The sequence below is a fragment of the Mus caroli genome, chromosome 14 (genome assembly GCF_900094665.2).
Source record: "Mus caroli chromosome 14, CAROLI_EIJ_v1.1, whole genome shotgun sequence".
NCBI lineage: Eukaryota > Metazoa > Chordata > Mammalia > Rodentia > Muridae > Mus > Mus caroli.
The window spans coordinates 66,557,886-66,571,530 of record NC_034583.1 but is presented as its reverse complement, the minus strand read 5'-3'; the positions used below and the strand labels follow the sequence as shown (position 1 = coordinate 66,571,530).

General features: G+C 45.8%; 1 protein-coding gene across 1 annotated transcript in view; it reads right to left on the bottom strand.

The window, feature by feature from the left end:
- The window catches only part of Erich6b (glutamate rich 6B), a 48,568-nt gene that overhangs the window by 6,503 nt on the left and 28,420 nt on the right, over positions 1-13,645 (bottom strand). Inside the window, exons 7-9 of the mRNA XM_021181329.2 lie at positions 8,141-8,277; positions 7,163-7,224; positions 3,605-3,759 (exon numbers count right to left, since the gene is read on the bottom strand). Of these exons, the coding sequence (XP_021036988.1) occupies positions 3,605-3,759; positions 7,163-7,224; positions 8,141-8,277 (354 nt within the window). The remainder of the gene's footprint in view (positions 1-3,604; positions 3,760-7,162; positions 7,225-8,140; positions 8,278-13,645) is intronic.

The window sequence follows — 13,645 nt, the reverse complement described above, 5'->3', positions numbered from 1 at the left end:
TGGGTAGGGAAGTGGGGGGCGCTATGGGGGACTTTTGGGATAGCATTGGAAATGTAATTGAGGAAAATATGTAATAAAAATATTAAAAATCAAAAAAAATATTTTCGAGGACCAATGTGATTTCTTCTTTGACATCGAAACGATGTAAGTGTGTTGACGTTTGGCAATGGCTATGGTACCTTTGGTGACACCATCACTGTTGCTAACTAAAAGTGCATCGGGGCAGGAAGACATATTTTAAATGATGTTTGCTGAGGTTTGTTTAGTGGGCTGTTGTGTGCCTCTTCATCACAGATGTCCCGCTGGTGTTTAGAAAAGCCACGTGTCTCTGGTAGAGTTGATGAGGCTAATTGGAGAAGGTTTCCTTTAGTTTATTGGAAGTGAGGACCTGTGTGACCTGGACAGCCCTTCCCTCTGTTTGCTGGGGTTAAGTTACCTCGATTTCCCTTCACAGGACGGGGAGATGGAGGGTGCTGAGCGCATATGGAGACTAGAGGTCCATTGTGGTGGACAGTGCTGGTTTCCTAATCTATTCCACCTTACTGAAAACAAAGCCACTGGGATCATCTGAAAACGGCTAGTTGATTTTCCTCGGAGGGCAAACTGATGCTATTCCTCCCTGGACACAACAGCTGGAGCTCCCTTGCAGCTACTTGGGTGCTCATGGGCATTGTCCTCACTGATGGTGTTTAAATGTGGCTTCTAGCTTTGTGAATTCTGTGCAGGTGAGTAGACACTGGAACTCTGGGATGATAGAGTTCTGATAGAAGAGCAGAGATCTCTGAGATCCGTCTCATAGGAAAAGCACTCAAAAAAAAAAAAAAAAAAAAAAACTTTGAGATTAAAGTAAATGGAGCAAGCGTTTGTTAAGCCGTTTACTTTCGGTAGCTACTGAACATTGTTCTGACTACCATGCCTTAGTGTCCTGGAGAAATTGGCTCTGTGCCATCAGTGGATGCTAAGGTTTGGATCTTCCTCCTTCAGAAAGCATACACAGTGAAGGTGTGATCCCCAGTGTATGGCACTACTGGGAGCTGATGGAAGCTTTGGGAGGTGTGAACTTAATTGGAAGAAGTTGTTCATAGGACTCAGGACCTTGGAGGTCAAATTGAGATCCTGACTCTTTCCTTGGCGGTTCTACTTCCTGCTCACCGTGCAGTAGAAGCTTTGCCCAGACCCACAAATTTTCCACTGTGCCGTTCACTCTCACCACAGACCTGGAGGCATAGGGCCAAGCAACTGGGGACTGAGACCATGAAGCAAAAGAAACCTTCCCGTTTCTTAAGTTAAAGATCTCAGTATTTCAGAATGGTGGCAGGATATGGTCAGAGCAGACTCGATGTTCGTGTCTCCCTGATTTACAGATGTCCTGGGGAAATGATGCAGGGCCTTTTGCACTTATTTGCTATGCTGCCCCCACCTGTCCCCGAGAATCTCCCTCCCCTCCCCCGCTCCAATACTGTCCCTACTCAGACATGCTTTTGCTTACACGATGCTTGGTCCAATAACCTTTCCCATTTGCCTCCGAGAGACAGGAGCATACCTTCTTTCAGCCCCTTAACCCTGCCTTCTCCCAGTGACAAAGCACCAAATAGTATTTCTATGTACCGGGTCTCTCAACTGGGTCATACAGGAGTGGGGCTATTGTCTTGCGCATCTCAGGAATTCTGGCAACGTGGGCTCCTCCTGTGTGCTCTGTTCATGGAAGGCGTAAAACTCATCTTTCAGGCCTCTGCTTGGACACCTCAGTTTTTGAGCTTCTGTGCGCATGCGCAGTGACTGACATCTCAAGCGCGGTTTCCACTCAGGGCTCAACTATATCACTCCCAAAGTAAGATGTGCCCTCAGGTTTCAAAAACACTGTGTGTGGTGGAGCAGGCCAAAGCAAAGCTGGGTGGAAATGTGTCATTTTCAAGCCTCAGCCTTTCTGTCAGTATCTCTCCTGAAATGGTTTGCTTGTTATAGTCTGAGAGGCCAAATCTTTTAAGTTCAGACTCCATTTTAGAGAACCTGACCTAAGCTTGAACTCAGGTAAACTAACAAGCTGCTATCTAGCATTAGTTTCCAAGTTGACCCCCAACAAAACGCAGTCTGTAGGCTAATCCCCAACAAGACCAGCATCTCCAGGTTATTCCCCCAACAAACCTGCACCCCCAGGTACAAGCCCACCCCCTGCCTAACGACCACCAATGCAGAGGGGAGCAGAAATTATGTTTATGATAGGACTCCCAGCACCAGCCACAGCAGTTTTCCAATTAGATGTTTGCACACGTACTTCCTGCATGATGCTTACTATAAAGCCTTACCCCAATAGACATTCAGGACTCCCCCACCACCAAAACCGTACTGTGTGATGGTGGTGCATTGGTGTGTGTGTGTGTGTGTGTGTGTGTGTGTGTGTGTATGTGAGCTAGCTCAAATAGAATAAAGACCCTGCTGTGAGTTGCATCAGATTGGCTCCTGTCTGTTTTTTTGGGGGGATCACTAACATTTCCCTGGCACAACAAATCAATGACCCTATGCTGACACACCACTGCCTACTAACACAGTTCACACTGGGGTCCATTTTGGCGGCTGTGCCTTCTGTGGGTTTAGACACATGTACAATGGCATATGTCTTGTTACTAGGGTGTCATACAGAAGTCAGTACAGAACAGCGTCATGGTCCTGAAGACCCTCTGCTCTGTCTACCCCTCCCTCTGCAAAGGTTCTGCAGCCACCACAGCCTGTCACTGTCCCAGAATGGGAGAAACCTGGACCAGCAAGTTGAACTCAAGTTCCCTTCATGTCTCTTCCCCGCTTGACAACTTCCCTCTTTTTCTCTATTTTTCCTTCCTTTTCCTTTCCTTTCCCTTCCCTCCCTCTCCCCTCTTCCCCTCCCTCCCTCGCTCCTCTCTTCCTTCATCTCTCCTTCCATCTCTCCCTCCCATTGCCCCTCATTCTTTCTGTCAGCTCTTGATCTATAAACCAGGCTGATTTCTTATGGATGATCCTCCTGCCTCAGCCTTCCAGCTCCAGTCTATGCTTGTCCTATAGTTTATGTATCTATTCCTGCGTGTACTTCAGTGACTTTTAAAATATTGATTCTGATTTATCACCAAGGAAACTATATGTAGTTTATTATTCAAGATTATTTATTTTAAAGTGTCTGTGCATGTGTGTGTGTGTGTGTGTGTGTGTGTGTGTGTGTGTGAATGCCACATGTGTGGTTGCCTAACAAAGCCAGGGGTGTCAGATACTCAGAGCTGGAGTTACAGGCAGTTGTGACTTGCCTGATATGAGTACTGGGAGTTGAAGTCAGATCCCGTGGTACGTTCTCTGCCACGTTTCCAGCCCTGCTATGCACTTTCTTTATTCCATTCCCCCACATTACTTAATACAGGCCCTACAGGGAGAAGACTCAACCACGCCAACTAAAGCCCTAGTCAATGTTCCAACAACCCACACAGGCAGCTGTGTCGTGACTGACCGAGAACACTTTGTTGGTGTCCATTTCATATATTGGCCCTGACAGCCCTTTGATGATGCGTGTGCCTCACCTGACCCAAAAACAAAAACGAAAAGCCCCCTCACAGTGAACTCACCAGCATACTGCCATCTTTACCTTCATCTTTGCCTGTGCCCATTTGGTGTTTAGATGTAATAGCCTCGAGAGAGAATGACGGCTTGCAAGCATCTTCTCATCAGGCTTCTCTGGAGGCTCCAGGGTTGATATTAGGTATGTGACGGTGATGGACTTCTCTTGGATCATCTGGGTACCTGTTTTCAACGGGTGATGACAGTTGCTTTCAGTAGGGCGACCGAGCCAGTTGTGACATGGTGGGGAACTAAGCTACGCTCCATCTATCAAGGTGCTACAGGGTTTTGGGGTTCAGCCGCTCTCCAGGTAAGGGGGAGAGGTGCTGGGGGTGCAAGGCCTTTGGAAATGGAAAAGAGGGGGCTGAACTCCCAGATGCCTGTTTCTCAGTGATTCATTCAACAAATATCCTTATGTGCCTGATGCATGCCAGCCCAGCACTGGACAAGAGGTAGGGGTGAAACGTGGCCAACACACCCTTGGGAATTCAGGGGTGCGACTGCGTGCTCACTAAGAGCACAGACACAGCACTCAGCATAGTGCATGACTGCTAATGAAAACACGGGCTCACTCAAGGGCTAGCATTCAAAAAAAAAAAAAAAAGGAAATATACCTTGGACATGCTATTTTAATGTAAAATATAAATGATAATGTGATGTGTTATTTAGGATGTAGGGAAAAAAATACTTCCTTTTGAGCTGGCGAGATGGCTCAGCGGGAAAGAGCACTGACTGCTCTTCTAAAGGTCCTGAGTTCAAATCCCAGCAACCATATGGTGGCTCACAACTGTAATGAGATCTGACACCCTCTTCTGGTGCGTCTGTTACAGTGTACTTAGGTATAATAATAAAAAAAATCTTTGGGCCGGAGCAAGCGGGGGCAGACTGGAGCGAGCAGAGGTGCTAAAAGTTCAATTCCTAATAACCACATTAAGACTCACAACCATCTGTACAGCTACAGTGTACTCACAAACATAAAATAAATAAATAAATCTTTTTTTTTTTTAAAAACAAACTTTCTTTTGAGGTCTGATGACTGGGACTCTGTGATCATTTCTACTTAAATCACATTCATGGTTTTCAATTATTTATTCATTTATTGAGATTGGATCTCATGTAGATCATGTTGGCATTGACCTCCCGATCCCCTGACTCTATCTCTGGAGTGCTAGAATTACAGGCAAATGCTTTAGCTCCTGGTTTATGCAGTGCTAGGGTTTGAACCCAGGACTTAGTATGTGTAAGACAAGCACTCTGCCAGTTGAGCCACTCCGCCAGCTCCATAGTTTATTTCTTACTATTTAGTTTTGGCAGTTTCTACATAGATTGAACACAGAATCATATAATCTTAAAAAATATCCTACTCGGTCTCCAGATCTTTTGTATGTTTGATTCACATTGTATTGAAATTAATTTTTTTTAAAAGTTATTTTCTTTTTGAGCATCTAAAAGACCATTTAATTTAGTTTTCATGGAAACACATTTCTATATTAATCATTGTCTATTTTTATAACAGTAGAGCTGCAGGGGCAAGCTCCCTCCCATGCTTCATGGTGAGTTGAACACAACACTAGAGACCACAGTGAGGACATGCTGTCTGTGACATCTCCCATGATGCTCTTGGTGGTGATAAGGAGCCTGGTTTACTTGGCACCTGGGTCAGGGAGGTCAGGAAAGCAAGTCCCGGGTGTTCACCATTTGGGGCCAATATAGGCTGCTCTGAGAGTTCACAGGAGAAAGTAATCCAGGCTTTCAGGAAGCCATGATATAAGCAATGCATGACGGGGTTCTAGCATAAGTATTGGGTGGCCGAAGGCTTGAGTGGAATTGAGTTAGTAGAGACGCGGTAGAGGCAGGCACTGCTGGACCATTAGTTTGCTTGTGTTCTCAGTAACAAAGAACTGTTCTAAGCATTCGGGGGCCACTGTCTCTATTGTCTCTTGTGATAGCCCAGATGGTTACAAGTATTATGAAGAACTACTATGTGGAGAAAGCCGGAGCCTTCTGGTATGTGTAAACACTGCTTTGTAAAGGGTAGCCAGGGAAGCTATCTCTGAGAAGGTAACATTTAAGCAGAGTCCTAGTTGAAGGGAGGGAGGGAGCCACAGGATGCTGGAGACAAGAGTATCCCAATCAGAAGCAACTAAGGCTCTACAGCAGGGGGGGCCTTGGCCAAGGTAATGACAGGGCAAAAGCCAGTGTGGCTGGAGAAGCGAAGTTGAGGGCCTTGTAAATGATATGAAGAATGTAGACATAGTCTTAGAGACCATGGGGGTCTAGTGAAGAGTTTTAAGATTAATGTGTGGGAATAATGTGAAGGAACAACCAAGAGACAGAAGGGAGAATTGAATCTCAAGGAAAAGATGAAGGAATCCCAGATTCCTTAAAATAGAAAAAAAAAAAAAAGTGATTCTGGCTATAACAACCACGGCACTGCTACGAAATGGTGCATGCATGGTGCCACCCTGCAGAAGTCAGCTTTGTAGATCAATTGGGTGTGTAGCTCAGCAACAGATGCACCCCCCCCCGCCCCGGGGTTAAGCCCCAGTACTACAAGAAAACCAATAGCTTTGTAAAAGGTTTCTTTGCATTTTGATGGCTTATAATGTAAGCTGTGTTATGCTTTTGTGTCCCTCCCTCCTTTTATTCCTCCCCCGTCCTCTTCTTTTTATTTTTTCAAGACAGAATTTTTCTTTATGTAGCTCTGCCTGTTCTGGAACTCACTCTGTAGTTGAGGCTGGCCTCTAACTCACAGAGCTCTGCCTGCCTCTGCCTTCTGAATGCTAAGATCAGAAGTGTGAACAACCATGGCCACCTCTTGTAGCCTATTCATTGGAAAAGATGGTTTTAGAGAGGAGATGCTATTTCATTTAATGATGCAAAATAAAAACAAAAAGACTCTTGTCCTGAAATTACGAAGAATTTCAAGACAATGAATGCCAGTAGGACTTTAAAACATGCACAGAGCCATTCTTTATGTGGCTCCCTGTATGATGGTGCACTGACTCAACCTTAGCATGGAAATTAGTGTGTTCGGAGATGTGGGGCAGTCTATCAGGAATATGTGGCAATAGGTCAAACAAGTGAGTAACATCTCAAAGGCTTTCTTAGAACTGGCTGCATCAGAACCACAAAGGGGAAGCTGCTCTTGGATTAGAACCATTGCTTTTCTGTGTAGATGGCTCAAATACTTTAGGCTTCCAGGTGTCTAGAGAGACAGAGTGTAGGCAGGCATGATGGTGGTGCATTACGGTGAATCCAGCCTTATATTATTTCGCTTTCAAGTTACAAGTTGTACTGGTTTGTTTTAACTGTAGGCACAACTGGAGAATCACATGGGAAGAGAGTCTTCATTAGAAATTATCTAGATCAGGCTGGCCTGTGGGCATGTCTGTGGATCAGTCTTGATTGTGGAAATTGTCATGATTATTCACTGATGTAGGAAGACACAGAGGATTGTGGGTGGCACCATTCCCTAGGCAGGAGGTCCTGAATAGTAAGTATTAGAGAGTAGAAACCTAGCTGGAAGCAAGCAGGCAGGCAGGCAGAGAGAGACATGGGTGGAGTCTGGAAGAATGGTTCTTACTTTCATGTTGTTTCATAATCCACATAATTGTTTCTCTGTATCTTTCAAAGTTTTTCTTCAACCTGAAGGGAATGTAAATCATCTTTAGAAGTCAAGCTTAATTCATGTTTATATCTCACACTAAATGTCACGGTGGGCCTAGGGGCTGTGGAATCTTCCATCAGGGAAAGTGAGACAGGGGACTCTGCGGTGTGACCTGGATTCCCTTCCGGTCAGAGCTCTTAAGAATTAAGGATGACACATCACAACTGCTCAGTGTTTCTCACGTGGCTTGTAACTGATCAGTGTGGGTGCTTGAATGGATCCCAGGTCTTTCAAAATGAGACCAGTGAGGGTCATCATGGGCCCAAGGGCAGACAGGGAGGTCCAGCTGCCAGGGTAGCTGTATGGATTAAGTTCCTGCAACCATATTTTCAATGGCTTACCTGAATTACATAGGGGTTACATCTGGACATGGCTTAGACAATAACATTGTCTAAAAACTGGCCAGAGCTATTTGAAACCCCTTGAAACTCAAAACAAGATGCACTCATTCATTTCACTAGATCCAACTAAATATATATGACACTGATATCCACGGGAGACAGACAGAAACATCAGTCATGGTAGGAAAACTTCAAGCAGGCTTAGCCAATGTGATTTATCTTAAAAGTCCAACCAAGCACCACCTCCCACAATGGTCAATGCCTTTTACATGTGTCCGTGTCAATGTACAAAGCAAAGACACTGCTTGCCTCTGTTCTTGTTTTGTGCTTTGCATCCATGTGATTTCCTTCCCTTCGAACTTCAGGTCTTGTGTGCATCTGACACCTGCGTGTTATCTGTGTCCTTGTGCCTGGCCTGGGCTTGCTTCCTGACTCAGGACTCCAGCCTGAGCCTAGTTCGGTTCTCTTCCCCGGGTTGTGGTATCTACCCTTGCCCCATTCCACATCTGTCTTTCTGGAACCCACTGACCAGCCACCCTTGTCCATTACTCACAGAGCTCCCATCTTCTTCTTGTTTTCACCTTCCATCAGCTTACTCAGGGGTATGTCCATCTCATCTCCCAGTTCTTCCTCCATTGCCAACTCCCGGAGGATCTCCCTAAACACAGACTGATAGGTGCTGGGGAGAGACTGCCAAAGGATCACAGGGTGAAATGGCCCAGAAGTGGGATCGATGATGCTCTTTCAGTCAATAACTTTTCTGACTCTAGGTGTGCCAGGGGACACTGTCATACATGACTAAGGAATCCCTACCGTGTGTGTGTGAGGCTGCAGAAGAGCCAGAAGGATTCTCTTAAAGAAATCCTCCAGAGCCGGGGCAATGACCACCCGAGCCTAATGACCCCCGTTTCACTCCTAAAGCCCATGTAAAAAGGCAGATGTAGTAGCATTCGTCTGTAATCCCAGCACTCATATGGTGAGGCAGGAGGATTACCCAGAAGCTTGAGACCATAAGCATGGAGGACACAGAGTGGCAGCAGAGCAGCAAGAAAGGGGGCTGGAGAGATGGCTCAGCAGTTAAGAGCACTGACTGCTCTTCCAAATTTCCCAAGTTCAATTCCCAATTATATATGGATGTGTAGTTATATAATATGCATTATAATATATATGCATATATGCATGTCCTTTCATATATATGTATATGTGTGTATACACACACACACACACACACATATATATTTGAAAAGCAAGAAAGACTCTGCTTCAATAAGGGAAAGGCAAGAAGACATGTCCTCTGACGACTTCTACACACATGCTGTAGCATGAATGCACTCACATACATGCTCACACACCCAAGCACATGCTACATAAAACTACAAAAGGATAAAAATAAAGAAATCTCCCATTACTGGGTAACCCTAGCTGAGTCTCACAGCACTGGGGATATGGAACCTGAAGAGGCCACCTCCTGTAGCCAGGCAGAAACCCCAGTAGAGCAATAGGGACACCAACCCACCCACAAAACTTTTGACTCAAAATTTTTCCTGTCTATGAGACATGCAGAGATAAAGGATGAAGGAAAGACTGAGGGAAGGGCCAACCAATACCTGGCCCAACTTGAGACCCATTCCATGGGCAAGCACCAATCACAATTATAAATGATACTCTGTTATGCTTGCAGACAGGAGTCTAGCATGACTGTCCTCTGAGAGACTCCACCGAGCAGCTGACTCACACAGATACAGACACCCACAGTCAAACAGTGGAGGGAACTTGGGGACTCTTAAGGAAGAGTTGAGGGAAGGATTGAGGGTCCCAAAGGGGAGAGGAACTCTACAGGAAGACCAACAGAGTCAACTAACCTGGACCCCTGGGGCTTTCAGAGACTGAGCCACCAACCAAAGAACATACATGGGCTGGACCTAGGCCTTCTCACATACATGTAGCAGATGTGCAGCTTGGCCTTCGTGTGAGTCCCGAACAGCTGGAGAAGCGGCTATTCCAAAAGCTGCTGCCTGCATATGGGATATGTTCTTCTAGCTGGGCTGCCTTGTCTGGCCTCAGTGGGAGAGGATGCACTAACCTTGCAGAGACTTGATGTGCCAGGGTGGGGATACCCAGGGGGTGCTCCACCCTGTCAGAGGAGAAGAGGGGGATAGGGGAAGAATTGTGGAAGTCGATGATGAGGGGGCAGTGATCAGGTTAAATCTCCAATTACTATCAGACCCTCCTCTTGTCTGCACCCCCCACCCCCGAAAAAAAGATCATGTTTAGTTGTTTAGTATTTGTTTGCTAAGAAATCTTTTGGGAACATAAAATCATGTTTTGACTGTGAAGATAGGTACAGACTATAAACATACTTTCCCATTTGAAGTATGCAGCAAGCTTTCTGCATTCTACAAATGACAGAGCTCCAGGCATGGCTGCCTTACTCAGTGCCAAGGTTTTGTAACACCTAGAACAGTTGTGGTAATGTTAGCTGTCTATGTGTTCATAAGTGCGGCCATGCTGTGCCACGGCTATGCCGCTGACTATGATTGGCCCACAGGTGTGTCTTCACAGGGTTTCTTTCTCACATCTCTCTTGACAGATGACAAAGGTTGACTTCCTGGAGAGGAGCTAGGGATTGCGATTGAACCTGTCCCCAGATCACCACCAAGTTGAGGTTGCTATGGTTGATACTATTCCGTATGTGATACTGGATTGTGCACCGTTCACATGTTAGCCTCCTACAGTAAGTGAGTGACTAGCCTTACCCTTTCAAAGTTACATCTGATGGGAAACAGTTACAGGGATATAGCTTGTGGTTCGTGGTATTTCTAGGTTAAGGTGACAGCTTGGGGCTGGATTTTTGGTCCTCATCTCTGAGTTCCTCTTTTCCCCACTGCAGACACCATTGCTTCAGGTAAGCTTGAGGTTAAAGCCCTGGTTTTGGCATTTCCACCTCCATGCTCCTGCTGACGACCCTTCCCAGGGATGGCATGAGTGCCTGGTCAGCCGGCTCTCAGCACACTTTACATTCCATATTCTCTTTGCCAGGAAGTACAGTGTCCACTGTAATCCCCCAGGCAATCGACCCAAGCGGATGGCTTCCCTCAAGGTTCTTGTCCTATCTTGGCTGGGTTGCTTCAATTGATTTAACCAGCGTTGTGTACCTCCTAGGTAAATCTTTGGTTGTTAGAATACGAAATGTTTGCTTAGCCAGACTTGTGGTGCATGTATGTATCTTAGAGGTAAAAATTAGCAATAGTAATTAGAAGTAACAAGTGGACTGGGGTTTCAGGGTACCACTAGGAAGGCTTAAGCTCCCTCTGTCAAGTTGTGTCTCAGTGACTTTTGGGGGCCCCTCCAAAGTTTCCTCAGAAGTACTAGCAGATGCCTGTACCATGTGACACTCCTCCTAGGCTGGTTAAACTTGCCCATACATGGCTTCTATCAGGATGCTTGGAGACATACTATTTTGCCACGTGATATTGTTGCGAGCCACACTTTGGATGTTGAATGTACCCAGAAGGTCCCACGTGTGAAGGCTGTAAGCTCCCCGATGGTAATGGAACCTTTAAGATATGGGACTTAGTGAGAGGTCCCTAGGCTGCTGGAGGTATACTACCTAAAGGGGCTGCGTAACCTTCATCTCCACCTGCCCCCTGCTTTTGGCTCAGGGTATGACAAAGACCTGAAATGTCTGGGGCTACCCCATCTTAGATAAGAACCTGCAGAGCAGTGAGCCAAGTGTCCCTTTGTGGGTAGCTGTGCCAAGCGTTTTGTCTTGGTGCTGCAGAGCTGTTAAACATGATGCCCATCAGGAGACTCTGGTGTCTGGGCCCCGATGCTCTGCCTCACTGGCATCCTGTCCTTGTGCAGAGGGTTGGCACATGGCACTGTTGCCTAGCTCCCTTCTCTTTTTATTTCAGTCTAAGATCCTAGCCCATGGAGAGCCATCCCTCACAGACACGGCCAGAGCTTCGTCTCCTAGGTGCTTATAGATCCCACCAAGCTGACCATCAGTGTTAACTACCGCAACCTTCATCCCACGTGTTTTAGACTCAGGATGACACAGAGAGAAGATGATGGAAGTTGACAGGAGAAGGACCAAGGCTGCTGATACCTAAACTTTGAGCATCTAACATCCAGACCTGAAAGTCAACTTCTGCTGTTTAAGTAAATCCTTTCTTGCTACTTTGCTACAGAACTCTATAAACTAATGAAGATTCCATATCAACCTCCCCAACCAAGATCTTTCTCCAAGGCTCAAGATGGATGACTCTTGGCTTTTTTTGTTTTGTGTTGTTTTTCAAGATCGGGTTTCTCTGTGTAGCCTTGACTAGCCTGGAACACACTCTGTAGACCAAGCTTGCTTTGAACTCAGAGATCTGCCTGCCTCTGCCTCTGCCTCCCGAGTTCTGAGATTAAAGGTGTAGGCAACCTCCACCGAGCTTACTCTTGGCTTTTAACTGGACTTTACCTGGGTATCTTACAGGCCCTCAGCAGTCAGTGTAGGAGCTTCTGACTTAGCCTGCAAGCACGCCTTTCTCCTCTTTACTTTCCCAGTCTGCCGTGTGTTACTGCATCTTATGTCCTCAAGCAACCAGACATCAGTGCAGTTCACCTGTACTGCCATTGTGAAGTTGCTTTTCTCCTTGTCCTTAGTTTCCCCATTGCAACCCACCATCTAAAAAGCTACCAGAGTGACTTTTAAAAATGTAAAATGGATTCTCAGTGTTTCAGGACCCTCTGGTTGGATCTCTTAAATTATATATAATTAGCTATATCATATACACATACAGATGTGTGTATATATATACACACATATATACATGTGTGTAAATTTTATCTACATCTATATATATCAAATACACCTCACTTATACTTTTCTTTTTTATAGTTTATTTCTTTTTTTAAATTTATTTATTTTAATTAGATATTTTCTTTATTTACATTTCAAATGTTATCCCCTTCCCTAGTTTTCTCTCTGAAAACCCCCTATCCTCTTCCCCTTCCCTCTCATCCCCAACCCACCCACTCCTGCTTCCTGGCCCTGGCATTCCCCTATACTGGGGCATAGAACCTCTACAGGACCAAAGGCCTCTCCTTCCATTGATGGCCAACTAAGCCATCCTCAGCTACAAATGCAGCTAGAGCTAAGAGTCCCACCATGTGTTTTCTTTGATTGGTGGTTTAGTCCCAGGGAGCTCTGGTGGTACTGGTTAGTTCATATTGTTGTTCCTCCTATGGAGCTGCAAATCCCTTCAGCTCCTTGGATCCTTTCTCTAGCTCCTTCATTGGGGACCCTGTGGATCCAATGGATGAGTTATACTTTTCAAAAGATTCCTTACAGAAGTAAGAAAAAAGCCAAGTGACTTATGAAATACTTTTTGAGCATAAAACAAGCTTTTAATAAACATAAGATGATAGCCAGCAGTCATAAGGAAAACTATTTCCCAATGAGATGAGGTAAAGGTGAGAAGTGACCACGGGGTGGGGAAGACCAGGAAGGATTTGCAACACTGAAAAGGACTGAAAAGAGGCTGGAGATGGCTCAGGGATTAAGAGCACTGACTGCTCTTCCAGAGGTCCTGAGTTCAATTCCCAGCAACCATATGGTGGCTCACAACCATCTGTAACTCCAGGTCTAGGGGTTCTGACTCCCTCATCTGGCCTATGTAGGTACAGGCATGCACATGGTGCATAGACATTACATGCAGATAACACACACACACACACACACACACACACACACGCATGCACACATCCAAGATAAATACAACTTAAAAAAGAAGTTCCCACAAACCAGGAAGGGAAAGATGTAAGCATCATGGTAGAAGAATGGCGGAAAGACAGTGGCTGGGTTGGAAAGACAGTGGCTGGGTCTCACAGAGGAGACACGTGAAGCTCACGAGCAGGGAAGACTCCCCATTCTCACCCAGCCTGAGTGCCCATGACAGCACAGCACTGTTTCCACTCTGACAGACGGATCCTGGGACCCTAGGGGACCCTCGGGGACCCTCAGGGGTGGGCATTCTTTGTCTCTTGGGAAAAGGAAAACAGCCCAACATAT